Source organism: Hoplias malabaricus, chromosome 3, assembly GCF_029633855.1.
Source record: "Hoplias malabaricus isolate fHopMal1 chromosome 3, fHopMal1.hap1, whole genome shotgun sequence".
Lineage (NCBI taxonomy): Eukaryota > Metazoa > Chordata > Actinopteri > Characiformes > Erythrinidae > Hoplias > Hoplias malabaricus.
The window spans coordinates 8674193-8694184 of NC_089802.1; the positions used below are offsets into that span (position 1 = coordinate 8674193).

The window sequence follows — 19992 nt, forward strand, 5'->3', positions numbered from 1 at the left end:
ACAAAAAAATTGACTCTGATTATAACAGTTAAAAGCAGACTAATGTTAAGTTTGACCTTTGACCCTTGTTGACTTTGTGGTGACCTCAGAAGAACCATGCTGCAGAATATTTCTGCCATGTGTTTACAAATTCCAGTATCATACACATGACATATTTTTGTGTGATAGGAATCGAGGCCTAATCACAGCGTTCTCAGTTCATTTTCAAGTAGCGTTTCTTCTAATTGCGTTCCATCAAGTTTTACCCATGGCTTGGTCTAAACATTGAGCAAGCAGTCTTATGACAACTAAGAAAAAAAAACCCACAGGATCAGTCTCAGGGAAGCATTGAATAGCCTCTCTTACACCGCCAGCTTACACAATGCTAGGTTTTAGAGCTCATAACTCTATAAATCTCTCTTTATCCAGTTGAAGAAACAAAGAATTTCTGTGTATGTGAGCCATGTCCCTCTCAACTTGCCCCATATTCTCATGTTTATTTCATAAAACCACTATTGTTCTGAATGACCCAGCTTTTCCTTTATCTACATATTACTATCTGCACTTGCTCCCTGTTGCCTCTTAGAGTCCTCTTTAAGGCCAATAATAATCAAGCTGTAACAGCATATACTAGAACTTTTTGACAGTACATATTTACTCTTCATTACCCCCAAGTAGTGAGTGTCCAGTATTTAGCCTAAACATAGTAAAAATAAAGTTTTATAATGTCAATAATAGGTAGTTATAGGTGTAGGTAGTTATTCTCAGAGTGACAGATGGAGTAAACTGTTTTATGGGACAGAACATTGTAGTGGGAGCACTGGGGTTTCAGGTGTGACTGTGTGTCAATGACAAATGGTTTACATGGCTCAAGCGTCAGGAAGGCCCATTAGCAGATTTTTGCTTAGGGTCCCAGAGAGGTCAGGAACGGCCCTGCAGCCAATGATTTGTATGTATATATGTATGCATGGGGGGGTTACTATAGATTGAAACCTCAGTGTTAACATCAGGCTAATTGTCACTTACTATATTTTTAAAGATAGATAGGTTACAAGCAGGGTCTACACTGTGTATCAAGGGTGTAAAATTAGCATGGACAGAGGTGACGTGTCCCCACTAAAACCCAGCGATTATTGAATTGTCCCAACCAGTAATTTGATCCCCTCCAAAATAAAAGACCCGATCTGTCACGGCCTCATTAACTTAGAGGTGCATTCATTCATTCATTCATTATCAGTAACCCTTATCCAATTCAGGGTCACGGTGGGTCCAGAGCCTACCTGGAATCATTGGGCGCAAGGCGGGAATACACCCTGGAGGGGACACCAGTCCTTCACAGGACAACACAGACACACACACACATTCACTCACACCTATGGACACTTTTGAGTCGCCAATCCACCTACCAACGTGTGTTTTTGGACTGTGGGAGGAAACCCACATGGACATGGGGCGAACACACCAACTCCTCACAGACAGGGACTTGAACCCACAACCTCCAGGTCCCTGGAGCTGTGTGACTGCGACACTACATGCTGCGCCACCGTGCCGCCCCCTAGAGGTGCATAAAGGGTTAAATTACATTCTCTACTCGAGTTCTACCACCCCGTAACACATATGGCCAGTGCGATTGGCTGTGCCTTTCCCTACTGTCATGTCTGTAGTTTGGTTGTTAGCAGCGCCAAACCTGGAAGGAAAACTTTCTAGTCATAAGCGAGTAACACTGCAAGACTCAGGTGAATCGTCTGTGACTCATGGGTGTCAAAAGTCAGTGAGGATGTCAGAAAAAGAAGGTGGACATAAGGAACTATTTTTTAAACACACGTGTAAGTCACTTAAAGTCAAGTTCGCTAATGAAATTAGTCCATTATATATATATATACATAATATATATTAATAAAAGTTAAGAAGGTGTTTTTCTGTGGACAGTGACAGTAGGTAAATGTTCTTTTCAAAGACTAGATGTGTTGTTCCTATTGTCTGTTTCCCAGTATTGTGTGAATATTCATTCCAGAGTCGCGGTGGGTCTGGAGCCTACACGGAATCACTGGGCGAGAGGCAGGAACACATCCTGGAGGGATCGCCAGTCCTTCACACACTCACACATTCACTCACACCTATGTGATATTTGTGTGTGTTTTTGGACTGTGGGAGGAAACCGGAGCACCCAGAGGAAACCCACGTGGACACAGGGAGAACACACCACTCCTCAGAGAAAGTCACCCGGAGCGAGACTTGACCCCAAAACCTCCAGGTCCCTGGAGCTGTGACTGTGACACTAACTGCTGCGCCATGCCACCCCACATAATCTAATGAGACAGTAAAGATTTCCACTCATAGAGTCACTGAAATGTTTGGATTACCAGCTGTTTGGTGTTTGCCTTTTTTTTCTTTCAGTTTTCACTTTTATGTGCTTTCACTGGTTGAGCATTCGAGAGTGTATATCAATGAGCAGCTGTTAATTAAAACTCTACAGCTGGAAGGACTGAATGTGTGCGTGCGTGCGTGCGTGTGAGAGAGAGAGAGAGAGAGAGAGAGAGAGAGAGACACTCTAACATCGATATGCATGCACTAGTGGCTTATAAACACACATGGAGCACGCGCTGGATGGGGGAATGTGATGGAGCTGTGGAGCTGAACTTGAGCAAGGGTCAGTGAGACGGCACCGAGACTGCTCTCTCACCTTCTTCAGCGCACTACCCCACTCCCACACGCGCGCGCTGACACTGGTTAAACTTCCCAGTCACGGAGTTGCACGGAGCCGGAGACAGCGCGAGCGCAGCACTTCTCAGCACTTCCTTCACGCCCCCAACCCCAAACCCTCATCATCATCATCATCCTCATCCTCACCCAATCCCTCCTGCACTCCACTTTTCCCGCTGGAGATGTCGCGTGATGCCGCAGTGAGGCTGAGCGAGGCTCTCTGACTGATCTCTCTCCTCCGCTGAGCGCGTGTGCGTTCCCCAGCGCAATGAGCGAAGGAATGACCACCCCGCTGCCGGACAGCAGCAGCAGCAGCAGCACTGACGGAGCGCCCTGGAACCACAGCGCCGCCAGCGCCTACAAGAGCGCCGCGCTGCCCGAGCGCGCCACCTCGGTAAGAAGCGGTGTTCAGTATACTAACTCTTCATTGGCTGAGCAGGAGTTGCTAAATGCTTTATTAGCACGAGACTAAACGTAAAGTTCCCAAAGAGAAACAGGAGCCAGTGATGATGCTCCATTTATAGGTTATGACTATTAATCTCATTGCAATAATATTCACGTTATAATTCTGCATTCAAGTTATAATACTGACAGTAAAAGTGGCACTACTTTTTAGGGACGTTTACCAAAGTTCTAACGTTTTGACACTGACATTTGTATTCAGTATCTAAGACTGTTGCTGTCACATGATGGTAAATGCTTCCTCTGAGACACGTGAACCCAGCCACTACATTAACTGCATAGCTTAACACACTTGGAGGAGAATGTTAACTGCCCAGTTCTGTTGGCTGTGTTGGCTACACATGCCCACACTGATAGCAAGGAGACGGTGGACCACTGTTGGTGACTGAGGGCACTGAAGTTGGAGGTCCACTAGTGTTTCACACAGCGTTTTCTGGACGGACCGCTGTGAATTAAACAGAATTTTATACAAAATTCCACATTTTAGCACTTTTCCATTCACAGTCCAATTTACATTTTTTCCCTTCAATAGTTTCTTTTGTTATTGTTTATAAATAAGATTATTAAATAATTTTAATCCAGCACAGTGTCAACATTTTTAGCATAATCATTTTATATCAGGCTTATACTCATTATTATATCTCTTATAGTTGTTGGTGATATTTGTATTAGTGTGCTTTCCAGAATAAAAGTCTCTGTGAATGTAAAGTCTGTTTGAGGAGATTATAAATGAGTTATATCCTGTACAGGACAGTAATCTGAGTGGTACGATGGTGGACCAGCAGTGGTCTAAAGTCAGTGGTGTGCCAGCATTTTTATGCCAGTGGACTGGATGGATATGGCTTGTCTCACCAGCTGATGGTGACTTTAAGTAACTCTGCATTTTCATCTGTTGCAATGTAACTTATAAACTTAAAAAGTGTAGAATTTTCTGACCAAAAATAAGGTTAAAATCATGTGATCACTTCCAAATAAACCAGAGATAATATCTAATGAATTTAATGTTTATGATTTTTTTTTCTCATCAAATGCTACATTTGCTGAAAGAGCTAGTAGAACAGCAAAATCTCCCACATGGGATAAAGTTATACACCATGCCTCCATTTTCAACGCATTATGAATAGCTCATTAACAAAATAATCTGGACCACAGTCTATATATAAACACAATTATATTTTATTTGGCCACTATACCTACCATAATCGACACTGCAGGAGCATCTACACTACACTATGAAGTATCTTGCTTATATAAAAAAATGTCTTTCAAAATTACATCTAAGTTACTTATTAAAGGGGCATATATCAGCGTTAGACTGAATACATTCAGCTGATTTAAAAAGCAGTCACTTAAATGAGTTAAATTAGAGGTCCCATTTACCTGTTTCCCCACTTAATCTGAGCTCACCCTGCATGCCACGCATTTACGATGTAGTAAAACATTGCCTGTTTCAAGTGGGCACATTGAAATGAAAGAATCTATAGTCTGCGAACAGTCATCAAGCACTCAAGCTCATCCTACACTAAACCTCTGGATTAAACTGGCTTCTGACAGATAGTCATTCCTGGAGAACCTGGGATATAAGACTTCAAAAGCTGTCAGTGAGTGATGAACTGATGCTGTTTGCATTTAAAGCAGGAAACATGTATTCGCTATTGAATTCGTTCACTGTGATTGTGGCACTCCTCAGGTATCCCAGCATTTCACAGCTTTTGAAAAATCTCATATTCATCAAGCAGTGTTTCGTGAAACAGCCAATCAGTATGCCAGAAACATATAACTTGCTTCTATGTGGTTGTACACTGTAGGATGGTACTTTGCGTTATCCATGAGATAAGAGCATAAGAGCAACTGGTCCAAAATTTCTTGGAGAACAGTCTTTCATTAACTAATATCAACAGTTGCTTTAAAAACTTTAGTTCATTCATGAATTCATTCCTTCTTCTTCTGTAATTGCTTCATCCTACTCTGGATCACTGTGGATCTGGAACCTACTAAAATCACTAGGTTGAACCACTCCAAATGGCTTCTTAGCATGTATACATCTCCATCAATTAGTGTCTTCGCTCCCTCTGCTGTGGGAACAAAGTGTGTGATTACATGTTCTGCATATATGCATTGCCTGAGAAGCAACTCTGTAAAAACGTCATCACTTGACAATGCAAGAGCTGTCCCTCTCGCTCTGTGTCACACATTTGCTCTGGGGTGATTACTGTAATGTGCCTGTGCATGAGCATGGGTGTCAGACTGAGGTCCAGTCAATTCAGTGTTTCTCTTTAGGCAGGCTGCATACACACTGGGCAGTGTGGGTCACGGCTGGGTCTTAGATATGCACACTCAGATATCTTTCCAAGCGAAGATGTTAACATGCTGCTCTAGCTATTCCTGAAATGATACTAATGCACTGTACAGTCTCTAAACAAGCAATGTTCCTCAGTCCAGTCACCCATACGCTTAAAAATCAACCTCTGTCCTTTTCCATTTTTTAAATGCAGCAAAGCTCAAAGAGGAAGCGGAATGAGTGAAGTTCCTATGGCTTTAATATCAGCCTGCCCTCAGTCATTTACGCATTACTTGCTGTCATTTCAAACATGTGAGAGATGTATTCATAATCACGGAGTTCTGACTGATGACTCAGAGGACTTCATTCAGAGAGGCAGTGAATGCAGAGCAGATGTGTAAAATGTGTTAAATGCAAGATAAAAATTAATTACCTCATCCTTTCTCTCCAGAGACATAACTATTAATGTGCTAATGATATCGTAATAATGTTTTACCAACAAAATATATAGCCAAACATTTGGGGATTGTAATGATCTATTCTAATTATGAAAATTCAAACTATGTTTTGGAACATTTCTCTGAGAATTTGGTGGCATTCAGTCTCAAGAACATTAGTGAGGTCATGTACTGATGTTTAAGTCTGGAACACAAATGCTGCTTTAACTCAGACAAAAGCTATTGGATGGTGCACCATTATTTTAGTGTGCATTTCCACTGCTTCACAGTCCTATCCTGGGATGCTTTATAACCTTCAAATGCTTGGCGTGGAGCACTGTGACGTTAAGCTCCTGCAATGATGCTTCTGAGTATTGTTTCATTTTATTCTGTCCTATGGGAATTATACAAGCTGTCCATTCACCCTTGAAAATCCACAATGGGTGCTACTTTAAATTAGCTGAATTTCCTAAATATAAGGGGTGTCAACATTTTGGCATATACTTTAAGGGGGATCATCACAGATCAGTCCAGAGATGGTTAGAGTTTTCTTGATAGGGTTTTCAAACAGATCCCAAAACAAAACACTAAAGCTAATTATCAGTAAATGTTATATCTTCTTCCTTTTACACTCCTTTAAACATAAGCTAATGGTAATTAAATGTTGAAGCTTTGCTAAACATTTAGATCACTCCTGATTAATCAAAGTTGACTTGCATTTACCTGTAATTACAATAATTTTGTGACATTTGGCAAACTGCAGTAAGACTTGCATGAGAGTTAATTAATGATACTGACATGTTGCTTTCTGACATTAACAGAGTCTTTTTTCAATATATAATCAATACAACATTTCTGTCATGGCATATTTTTTCAAGCCTCATTTACTGTCTTTATTGTGCTAATTCTTCATTTTCCAAACCATTTCATTTCTGTATTCCCAAGAAGATATTGAGAGATTGTGTGATGTGTTGTATAATGTGTCTCAGTACCTGACCCATGTTTAAAGAACACAGAGAGAGAGAGAGAGAGAGAGAGAGAGAGAGAGAGAGAGAGAGAGAGAGAGAGAGAGTCTGAAACATAGTGAGGCCACTCTAAAGGAGATGGCTGTAGGAAGCAGAATACCTGTGCCAAGCATATTGGTAATCAATGGCTGATCACATGGGTTGACCTGTTTGTGTCATAACACTGCCTGACTATTAGTCAGGAATATTAAAAGAAAAACACCAAAAACTAAAAAAAGCATTGCACAATCCAAATCCCATTCATGAATTCTCTGTATTAAAGCAATACTATGTAACTTTTTAAAAATCTTAAAAATGCAGCTTCAAATTTGTTATGATGAAGTAGTGACCTGTAATAGAGAGATCTGCACCTATGCTACTCCAGGCTCAACACCAAAGTAACTAGACTTTAAAAAATTTGTAGGAGGGTAGGAAACCTCTCAGAAGAACTGTGCAATGCTTCAAAGCACAAGCCAAATCTTGCATAGTGTTGCTTTAATGTTGCTATAGATCACTGTTCCCTAGCTTATTCCTGCAGTATCTCCCGTTTGTAGATAACAATAGTTTCATGCTCCTTGCAACTCTCCCCAGGGGATGTGTCCCCCATTTTTGATCTTTTATATTTCAGGACATAACTTAAAGCATTAAGCCCCAGTCTTGCCTCAGTTTTGAAAAAAATACATAGATGTTCTATCATACTTCCATTGGAGAACCATGTGTGGGTCTGAAAATATGTGGAGCTTCCAATACCATCTTAAACAAAAGAAAGGAAACTGACAAAAAAGAAGATAAACTGCAAGTAAAACAGTCACTAACATTGCTCCCACTGTGAACTGTGATTTTGAAAAAAAGCACACTGTCTCCTCTCTTTAGTGTATGTTTATTGTTTTTGCACTTGTCTTGTGTGTTTGCACTCATGCCCTTCACGTAGTCTTGTGTTTGTCATGTATGTAGCACCTTGGTCCTGGAGGAACATTTTTTCCTTTGTGTAATGTACACACTGTGTATGGTTAAAGTAAGAATAAAAACCACACAGAGATATGGACCAACTGCCTCTGAGCCCAGAACATTACTTGAACTATGAGAAACAGAACATTCAAACAACTTCTCTCATTGAATTATTATGGGCGGCACGGTGGCGTAGCAGGTAGTGTTGCAGTCACACAGCTCCAGGGGCCTGGAGGTTGTGGGTTCGATTCCCGCTCCAGGTGACTGTCTGTGAGGAGTTGGTGTGTTCTCCCCGTGTCCGCGTAGGTTTCCTCCGGGTGCTCCGGTTTCCTCCCACAGTCCAAAAACACACGTTGCAGGTGGATTGGCGACTCGAAAGTGTCCGTAGGTGTGAGTGTGTGAGTGAATGTGTGTGTGTCTGTGTTGCCCTGTGAAGGACTGGCGTCCCCTCCAGGGTGTATTCCCGCCTTGCGCCCGATGATTCCAGGTAGGCTCTGGACCCCCCGCGACCCTAAATTGGATAAGCGGTTACAGATAATGGATGGATGGATCATTATTATTTTTGTGTGTGGTGGGAGAAAAAGAGTGGTATGTAATGTATGCAAAATACTGTTCAGTTTTAATTGCAGAATTTTCATGTGCTCATTATTGGTGGAGAAAAAAAACAACAATATTCTATTATAGTATACGTGTTTTGGTTAAAAAAGTCAACAGATGTATAAGATTCTCTGCCAAATGCAGAAGTCAAAGTGTGTCTAATTTGGTGAAGATTATGTAATAAGAGCTGTCTGTCTGGCATTTTAGACCCATATAAGACTGCAGTTTTCTGTGCTGCTGTGATGGAAATACACTCACAGTAAATTCTACTTTTCCAGCATAAAGTAGGTTACAAAATGCCATTTGAAATTCATTTTTTGTTGAGCACCTGTAAGTGAAACATTTCCATTCACATAATTGAATGAACAGCCTGCTTTATAGTTACTAATGTCTCTGACTGGGTCTATTTTTGTAACTGGAACTTTGCTATTAGTGCTCTACAGCTTTTGTAAACAACTGTTTGAGGTAGAAATAGTAATGTTTTGCCACTTTGATATGGGGTTTAACTGAATTTGTATTAGAAACAAAATAAAAGCGAGAGGAACCTTTTTTTTTCTAACATTACTGATTGATTCATGCCTCTGAAAATCACTTTTTATGTTTGCTATAAAGGCACTGACTGTGATCAATGAGATTTCCTCAGCCAACTTTAAAAGTGGACAAAAAATGCACTGCTTCAAACAGAAAAATTGCAAAGTGAAGTTTGAAGAGATGCTTTTCTTATTTTTGAAGAAAAAACAAACATGATTAGGAAACGTCTTCTACTAGTATGGTGATAGGTGAAATGCCAGTCAGTGTTGTTTCATCCCACTTTGTAAATCTGTTATATTCAGAAAAAAAAATTAGACCCTAAAATGCAATTCATTGTGGCTCACCTGCCGTTCTGTGATTGTAAAAGACACAGCAATATCAATATGTCCACCTAATTTATTCAATATTGTGTTGGTGTCCTGCATTTATTTGTATTTAATGACCAGGGGCATCATTACACCCAATGTTGGAAATAGTACTGTTTTGCTACAAGATTCACAAAAAATTCAGAGAATAAAGTCAGAATTCTCAGAATATTCTCGGAATAATTTGCTGTGTATAATGGAGCAGACACAGTGTAACTGTGGAATTCAGTGTGTTGCTGAAGTCATACTATGGTATAGATTTCAGGAATAAACACTCAGTTCTCTTCCACATCAGGACCACAGTGTGATTAGTATTTAAACCCTGAATCGGTGCACAAACCCATGGCATGTAGTTTCACATGATATGATTAATGATCACGAAAATGATCGATCCAGAGTGAGTGGAACTCCAGTGCCCACGAGGCTCCATCGCATTACGGCTCGGACTCGTACAATGAACTAAAACCTTATGCATCGCAGTCAGGGGCTGCACTGATGGGGTCGTCATGTCATGTGGATGCCTTTAATAAATAATTCTGTTCATTTCACTGACTGCTTTCTTCACAACTCACTCATGGCGCACAGACTGTGAGTCTGTCTGTCTACATTATAATAATTAATAACCCAAACAGTGTTCCTCTAAATATTCTGATTATATTATCGAAATTATACACACCTTTTTTACTCAATTATTCTGAAATTTGTTTCTCATAATTATTCCGAGAATATTCTCAGAATTCGTAGACCTACAGATCACGTCATGCAAGACGTGAGACTACATTGCCCATAATGCCCCAGCAATTTTCCAATAGCTTTAACCACTTAGTTTGCAATAAGAGACAGTTCACTTCGGTTTTTGCAGAGTAATGGACACCCATCAATATTTAAGGAAAACTCAGCCTCGAAACAGACAATATAAGGATAGCTCACAGCTTTATGTTTTGGTTATAGACACTTTTAACCATCTAAACTACCAAAAATATATATTACACCACCAAAGGAGTCTGACATTCCCTGCTTATATAAAAATGGAGCATAAAACACCACACAAAATAACTTCTTATTAACGTATTCATTTTAAAGACAGTTCTCTCACACTATTGGTATTTCCCACATGTAAAAATGGGTGCCGTTTTGGCAAATAATCCAAATCGTGACGATTTATACTATCTGTTTTTATTTTTTCATATAAACCGCATAAACAAATGAATGGCACAAAAAAGTTATTTAGTGGAAATGGCAGGGTCATTAATTTAGTGTTTAACAGTCTTTATGCACTGTTATGACTCTATGACTAATTTGCAAGCAGTAACCCTAGTAAGATGTTCCTTTGTTTAAGCACTGATGACTTGTCCTTGTCCTTTAAGGCCCCCGAAACACTGAATATTCTTCCATTCTCCTTTGAGCAATGCTTTGATAAGTGTGGGTTCTTGAATGGTTTATTTTTTTAGCCATGTTTAACATTTCATTTGTACTGGGACTGTCCATAAAACTTAACCAGGAGGGACAAGCAGTCATGATAGAGTCTCAATCCAGACAGTTGCATGAAGCACTGAAGACAGATTGTTTAGGCAGACTGGCTCCTCTCACTTTAGCCATAATATGTAGTTTCCATCTGTTTTGCAGGTGCAGATTTTTTTTGCATTATGCATTTTTTTTCTTCAGTGACATTGACAGAATTTATTTAAATGCAAATCTCTATGATTTACATAACTTGAAATGACCTTGATTGTTTTATTTATAAAGAAACCTTGTTATTTTATTTTGTTTAAATATTGTTTTTACTTTTGTCGCATTTGTATTTTTGTAGTTGTCTTTTACTTTGTTGATATTTTCCATTGCTTTCACAGTATTGTGCATTCACTCTTTGATTTCACTCCTCATTGCTCTCTAGCAGTTCAACATGAAAACCTGATATCTAACCTCTGGCCCCAGGCCTCATAACTGAAATGTAGACAAATATTTTATTTCTTTATATAAAACTTGGTCAGTATGAGGCCTGTAGAGAGACACTTCCGAAAGCTCTGCAAACGCTTAAGCAGGTGTGTATCCTGTGTATTGACATGGTCAAACATAATCAAGGTGCTGTTGATTAGTGCTCAAAGTATGATTACATCAGTGCACCATTAGGACCCAGTACTGTTCACTCCTCCATGGACAGTTGATTGACCTCCACATCATAGAGCCCCCTGCATACCTTCATTTGATTAGATGGTCAATCCTCAATCTAGAAAATACACACAGCTGCAGGCAGATGGCTCCCCCAGCTCTCAGATGCTTCAAGTGACATTGATGAATGCTGACCTCTTATGTAAAGTGTAAAGTGCCATTGATGGACACTGACATGTCTCTCGACAAAGGCCTTGCAGCTAATTATGGTTTTAATACACCTCAAGCAAAACCTTTTCTGTCAAGCTTCGTAGACGGCTGAAGAGAAGATATAAAGCAGAATGAAAGATTGCTCTTGTGAGATCTCCACTGATTTCCTCTTAGTGAAACTGTGAAGTCAGATATGTCTGTGCTTTATCCAATACCACATACACCTTGCATTCTCTGAACATTTGAATTGTTACACTATTAAATATAGCAATGTTTACATGGATTATCTGGTGTAAGGAGAACCACTTTTATTTTTCTCAAAGCAGAGGCTCACATTCTGATGCTTAGGGGCTCCCAGATGTTTCACATTCTTGCTCAGATAACTACACATAGGGATAAAGATGTTGATTTTGAGGGCCAGATTGAGAACCACATAGAACATTTCTATGAACAGAGGTACTGTACATTTAATGTGGATAGAACCTAAACACTGAGGCATTATTTGTCAGATATAATTATCAAATTAAAAGAAACACTTGAAATATATCAGTCTGTGTGTAATGAATGAGTATAATATACAAGTTTCACTTTTTGAATTAAATAAATCAACTTTTTCATGATATTCTAATTTTATGACCAGCACCTGTATATATAAAGCACTGTATGGTCTTTATCTGATAAGCACTGAGAGCACTGAGGCAGGCTGTTTGTTTTGTTTAGCTGTGCTGAAGGGTCAATCCATTGTGTGTGCTGTGCTGTGTATTGAGTGGTCTGGCTGAAGCTGTTACTAAGATGAAATGCAATTTTTCCCTGAAACTGTGTTCTCTCTTGGCTCTAGGGTTCATTTGCTTTTTTTGAAGTATTCTCAAAGGGCACAATCCTGTTGTAACTCTAATCTGTTACTGATTCATATGCAGTGTCATGTGTAAAAAGCCCAGATCACTGTAACTACAGTGATTTCTACTCTTTCTTCTTCATTACAAGCCCATGCTGAAAAATGCAGTTGTTCAACTTTCCTTTAGGTAGATATCAGCTATTTTCACTATTAAATCTTCACACTATGAATAACACGACTGCCCCAGTGTGAGGGACCTGCCCTATAGGGGATAAATTGTTTGAGTCAGTGCCTAAAGAGAGATTTGATTTTTCATCTCATGTAAGTTTCACTTTATAAACAAAAGCAAATAAATTAAATAATCCATCCATCCATTATCTGTAACCGCTTATCCAATTCATACACCCTGGAGGGGGCGCCAGTCCTTCACAGGGCAACACACACACTCTCACATTCACTCACACACCTACAGACACTTTTGAGTCGCCAATCCACCTACCAACATGTGTTTTTGGACTGTGGGAGGAAACCGGAGCACCCAGAGGAAACCCACACGGACACGGGGAAAACACACCAACTCCTCACAGACAGTCACCCGGAGCGGGAATCCAACCCACAACCTCCAGGTCCCTGGAGCTGTGAGACTGCGACACTACCTGCTGCGCTAGGTATCACATATCACATATAAGCAGCAAATATGTCACCAACACGTATCATTTCAGTGCTAAGTATGATCCACCACACAGATCTTACCTGCTGTGTACTAGTCTGGGCTAATATAATATGCAGAGTAACAGGTCAGCAGTCTGTACGTGGAGATGATAAACTGGACAATGTTGAGCTTATCGAGTAATTTTAAATGTTTTTGGATGATCAGTGTTTAAAGCTAGATTACGTTATTATTCATCCATCCATTATCTGTAACCGCTTATCCAATTTTTAGGGTCGCGGGGGGTCCAGAGCCTACCTGGAATCATCGGGCGCAAGGCGGGAATACACCCTGGAGGGGGCGCCAGTCCTTCACAGGGCAACACAGACACACACACATTCACTCACATTCACTACGGACACCCGGAGGAAACCCACGCGGACACGGGGAGAACACACCAACTCCTTACAGACAGTCACCCGGAGCGGGAATCGAACCCACAACCTCCAGGCCCCTAGAGCTGTGTGACTGCGACACTACCTGCTGCAGTTTGAGTCAGACCAGAGACAAATACAATAGTGGCACTTCTACCTGCCTGGATGCTCGCTCCCTGTAGCAAGGTTTTGTTGTTGTTTTCTTCTACATACATCCTGTGATGTCCAAACCAATGACTGTGACAGAGAGTGCAAGCAAGCTGCGAGGAGCAAGGTGCCCACAGCTTCATGTTCAAACATTATCCACCAACCTCAGGTCCCACTCACATGTAAGTAAACACCCAACAGCTTCACGGATGTTCACTCTGGATTGCCCTCTGGCTTTGGTTTCCATTTCTGCACCCCTCTACCTCCAGACAACATCCATGGATTCTCTGCAGTGTGTGTTTGTGGGCAGTGTGATCAGTGTGGCTTTCAGGGTGATGTTGTAGACAGGCAGGTAAGCCATTCATTCATTTTGTTTGGTCATGAATTAGAGCTTTTACAGGCCTGGGCCTGTGTAGAAAAGGGTTCCATTTGTTTGTGCCATCAGAGCATTTATTTATCTGATTATCAGGATGTTAAAATTTTTCAAGAAATATAACAAAACATTTAAGAAAAAATCACTCACCAAACCTATAAAAGACATGGTCAGAAATGTATGTTGCCACACAGTTGTTAATATATCTGTAAACTATCATCACCCATGCTGTGCACCATGTTGTCATTGAGTCAGTGTTTCTGCAGCACAGCCTAGGTCTGAGCGATGGTGACATCCTGTTTGAATAAGCTGCTCGTCTGTTTTCTGCAGAACCGTCCTCATTGTGACAATGTGTCCCTCTCTGCTCTGTCTCTAATCCCTCATCAATGGAGCTAAAAGACAAGCCTTTAATATCACTGACATCTGGGGATTAAACAAGACATCACCATAGCCCCTCTGGATTTTCCCCAGTTTCATGGGAATGGTGATTGGAGGCAAATTTCTGTCAACCTTTCAACTATTTGCCCTTGAGTGGCAGAATCACTGCCTAATAGTGCAGAAGAAAGCCCTAGTGGTGGGATTGATTTTCAAACACCAATTGTGTCAAACGTCATCTGTAGTCCTAGAAGCTGCATTAAGTTCTCACAGGAACTGCTTGTCCATTATATCCAGGAAACACAAGCTGTGTCAAGTGCCCTCTGTTTTCTCTTAGAATTATAACCCTGCACTGTAGTGTTGGATCTTGTATTGAACACAGAGTTGATAAAATGGGTAACGCAAAAAAAAAACATGTTAAAGTATGCCTTCAGCTATATGAAATTTGCACTGAAAACAATATCAAACAAGTGTGCACGCACCAAGACAAATTCCTTCTTCTGTAGTGTATGCATGTTTTATTGTCATCATTAAAATGCAGATTTTTTTCACTCCTTCTATATGGGTCAGCAGCTGAGTTAACCCAGTTCAGCATTGTTACATAATGTCCTGCGCAGATGGTAAACATACTCATGAATTTCTGGCCTTTGTAAGAAGAGGGAAGTTTGTCTATTACCACAGTGGTATGAATGGATCAGACACATTAATGATACTGGAGTTATTAAACATTGTGTTCAATCACTGTCCTCTCTGTTAGACACCACCTAGTAGATATCAATCAGAGACAGTAGCTCATCTCTGCAGCAACAGTTTGTGTTGGAGTGTAGAAACAAGGAGACATTTAAAACAATTTTCATCTAGATATGTTGGTGAGGTGAAGTATATTTGGAGTTCAAACGTGTGACTTGGTAACTGCTGAACAATGTCCACTTAGAAAAAAAGTATTTTGTAGATACTCATGTAAATGCTTACACTCACAGGGAAAGCTATGTGGCTTGGAGACAGGTCAGTCTATTACTGCTCTCTGTGGATGGAATTCTGAGAAATAACACTAGGGTCTGTGGGGATATCTTCAAGTGAAAAGCACATCAAAGCAGGAGGGCAGCTAAAAGCTTTCAGTGCTCTTTAGAGCCTCTGTTGTGGACTCTCAGTCTCTCTTCATTTCACAATTTTTGCATAACACTGGACAGGTGATACATGAGCTAAAATGTCAAGTTCCAATCGTGGTAAATGTTGGATGAACTACGCTCTAAAGTGGAATTAACCAAGCCCCAGATGCTCAAAGATGGTCAAAACCTTCTTGATGTCAAATATGAGTGAATTAACTGAAATTTTATACCAAGACATTTTGGGCATTTTATCAGTCTATCTTTCATGGAGACTCACACAACACAAATTAAGGTTTTATCAAGTTACACAATACAAAGAATACAAAGCTGTGTTCAAATGTTGTAGAAAAGTAAAAATGAAAATGGAGATACAACAACAATGAATTAAACTTGCCGCCACAACAATGGCAAATTCATACACAGAAAACCATTCTTAACTTTAATGTACGCTAATGTACAAGCTAACAAAAATAATTTTTCTAGTCATAAGTCATTTTTGTTGGACTTTTCACATGAATTGTTGGCACAACATGAACAGCTTCTGGCATTTTCAAATAATAAAAAAAAAAGTAACAGAAAAAGACATGACAGCAGTGATAAGCAAGCTATTTTCTTTCAGCAACTCAAACAAACAATATTGTCAAGGCAGATTTAAGTTGCCTTCTTTTTTCATGCATAAAACATAGTTAATCTGAAGCTGGTTCCCTAATAGGATTTGACAAGCGTTACTAAAGTTATATGTATTAAGAGCACATGGAAGGGAACCAATTCAGATGTACAGATGCCAAAGTCAGATAAAATTGTTTAATGTATTTAATCCACAGTCAAAATGCCCTTTATGTACAAGGTTTATTATATGCATTATTATATGTTATATAATTTTATGTTGTATTCATATAATACAACCCCAATTCCAATGAAGTTGGGATGTATTGTAAAACAATGTATAAAGAAAAACAGTGTTATACAATGATTTGCAAATCGTTTTCAACCTTTATTCAATTGAATACACTACAAAGATAAGATATTTAATGTTCAAATGGATAAATTTATAGATTTTTCCAAATATTCACTAATTTTGTAGTTGAGGCCCATAACAAGTTCCAAAAGAGTTGGGACAGGGGCATGTTTACCACTGTCTTACATCACCTTTCCTTTGAATAACACTCAGTAAGTGTTTGGGGACTGAGGACACTAATTGTTGAACCTTTGTAGGTGGAATTCTTTCCTATTCTAAATTGATGTACAACTTCAGTTGCTCAACAGTCCGGGGTCTCCGTTGTCGTATTTTGCGCTTCATAATGCACCACACATTTTCAATGGGAGACAGGTCTGGACTGTAGGCAGGCCAGTCCAGTACCCACATTCTTTTACTACAAAGTCACACTCTTCAAACACGTGTAGAATGTGGCTTGGCATTGTCTTGCTGAAGTAAGAAGGGATGTCCCTGAAAAAGACGTTGCTTGGATGGCAGCATATGTTGCTCCAAAACCTGTATGTACCTTTCAGCATTAATTGTGCCTTCACAGATGTGCAAGTTACCCATGCCATGGGCACTAACACACCCCCATACCATTACAGATGCTGGCTTTTGAACTTTGCGCTGATAACAATTGGGACAATCCTTTTCCTCTTTGGCCCTGAGGACACGATGTCCATGATTTCCAAAAACAATTCGAAATGTGGACTCATCAGACCACAGAACACTTTTCCAGTCCATCTCAGATGAGCTCGGGCCCAGAGAAGCCTGCTGCGTTTCTGGATGTTGTTGATATATGGCTTTCGCTTTACCTGGTAGAGTTTGAACTTGCACTTGTAGATGGAGCGACAAACTGTGTTCACTGACCATGGTTTTCTGGTGTTCCTGAGCCCATGTGGTAATACCTGTTACAGTATGATGTCGGTTTTTAATGCAGTGGGGTTAATGTAGTGTTAATGCAGTGAGGTATCGAAGGTTACAGGTAATCAATGTTGGTTTTTGGCCTTGCCACTTACCTGCAGAGATTTCTCCAGATTCTCAAAATCCGTTGATGATATTATGGACTGTAGATGATGAAAACTCTAAATTCCTTGCAACTGTACATTGAGAAACATTGTTCTTAAACTGTTTGCTCACGCAGTTGTTCACAAAGTGGTGAATCCACCCCATCCTTGCTTGTGAACGACTGAGCCCTTCGGGGATGCTCCCTTTAAACCCAATCATGACACTCACCTGTTTCCAATTTACCTGTTCACCTGTGGAATGTTCCAAACATGTGTTTTTTGAGCAATCCTCAATTTTCCCAGTCTATTGTTGCCCCTGTCCCAACTCTTTTGGAACATGTTGCAGGCCTCAAATTCTCTCTCTCTCTCTCTCTCTCTCTCTCTCTCTCTCTCTCTCTCTCTCTCTCTCTATCTCTCTCTCTCTCTCTCTCTCTCTCTCTCTCTCTATCTATCTATCTATCTATCTATCTATTTCTAACATATAACATATAATACACCATAACATATAATACCAAGAAGTACACAGAACAAAGAATCTAGAATAACACAGATAACCTGAAAATACACAGATGTAACCAACCCAAACTAGCCAAAGAAAATACATGTTTTCGCTAAATCAGTGCAGTTTAAGGCACGCTGTCACATTGGGACATGATTTAAGCTTGTTTTCCTGTATGGACAGCACTAAGAACAATGTGGGATTAGTTTTTGCCACAAAAAGTACAATGTGATGAGCTGAATTGATGAAAGAACAGTTTTATGTCTGTGTGGGCATCCCTACCATGCTTACACATGAGAACTGAAGCTGATTATGTTTCATATATGCAGAGTAATCACTTCTTTCCCAGATTTACCAACCTCTCCTGATTGCTGCTTCTAGAGGCTGAGCAGGAAAATGAAGGATTAAGTGTCAGATCGCAGGAGTCCCACTCTAGCCAAATGGCAGAGCAGAGGGATATTCCTTAAAGTCGAAACCCTTGGTTAGTCAGGTATCATTAGCCCAAAGATCAGAGTTGCCTATTTAGAAAGTCTGCAAGCTCTTTTGGACACTTGATTTTGAGTTTAAGTTAAATGGACATCTAAGAGCAGCTTTTAGATATAGCTTTGTTTGATTTTAGTAAATGGAAAATTAAGTAGTGAATGAGTGTATTATCATGAATTACATTTTAAACAGTTTGAAAAAACAAATTAGTAACAAGTTAATATTTTAATAGCCCATATAACTCTTGACACAAACCTTGCATCTACAAACTGGTAACTTTTCAGAAAGAGATTTTGACCATTTTTAATCTATTTCATAAATATCATGCTATAATTAAAACAATACACTGTTGGTGGGTTGTTTTCCTATTATCCTCCTTTTTATGGATTATAAAGGGAACAGGATGTTGGCTGTTTGTCTTGAAATGTTAATCTGGGATTAGCCTGGTCTTATATATAAGAGGACCATGAGAAACATGAAACAGCATGAAACTGGATTGCACAAAAATCATGAAACAAAGATTGTAGGATTGGCAGTTTTTTTACCTTGTCATTTATCACATGTTACACTATTACAGATTAAACATACAGTAAAAATCTGCAAGTTTGTTAGTGTTAATTACTCACTCACACAAATCTAGAGCAGATTGAGATTATCATCATCATTCATCATCATCATTCTCTTCTCCGCTTCTCCATTTCAGGGTCGCGGTGGCAACAGGGCGAGCAAAGAAGCCCAGACGTCTCTGTCCCTTGCAACATCCACCAATTCCTCCTGGGGGATCCCAAGGCGTTCCCAGGACAGCTGGGAGATATAATCCCTCCAGCGTGTCCTGGGTCTACCCCGGGGTCTCCTTCCAGTTGGACGTGCCTGGTATACCTCCAGTGGGAGGCGTCCAGGAGGCATCCTGATCAAATGCCCAAACCACCTCAACTGACTTCTCTCAATGCGAAGGAGCAGCGACTCTACTCCGAGCTCCTCCCTAGTCACTGAGCTCCTCACCCGATCACGGAGAGTACGCCCAGCGACCCGTCGGAGAAAGCTCATTTCGGCCGCTTGTATCCGCGATCTTGTTCTTTCGGTCATTACCCAGAGCTCATGACCATAGGTGAGAGTGGGAACATAGACTGACCGGTAAATTGAGAGCTTTGCTTTATGGCTCAGCTCTCTCTTCACCACAACGGTGCGGTACAGTGACCGCATTACTGCAGACGCTGCACCTATCCTACGGTCAATCTCACCATCCCTCTTCCCATCACTCGTGAACAAGAACCCGAGATACTTGAACTCCTTCACTTGGGGCAGGTTCTCACCCCTTACCTGAAGGGAGCATGCCATCTGTTTCCGGGAGATAACCATGGCCTCAGACTTGGAGGTACTGATCCGCATACCGACCGCTTCACACTCGGCTGCAAACTGCTCAAGTGAACGCTGGAGGCCTCCGTGCGAAGAAGCCAGAAGAACAACATCGTCCGCAAA

General features: G+C 40.4%; 1 protein-coding gene across 1 annotated transcript in view; it reads left to right on the forward strand.

Moving 5' to 3' along the window:
* Positions 1-2950: 2950 nt before the first annotated feature.
* Positions 2951-19992, forward strand: part of opn4b (opsin 4b) — a 40742-nt gene continuing 23700 nt past the window's right edge. The window contains exon 1 of the mRNA XM_066663028.1: positions 2951-3076. Coding sequence (XP_066519125.1) covers positions 2951-3076 — 126 coding nt within the window. The remainder of the gene's footprint in view (positions 3077-19992) is intronic.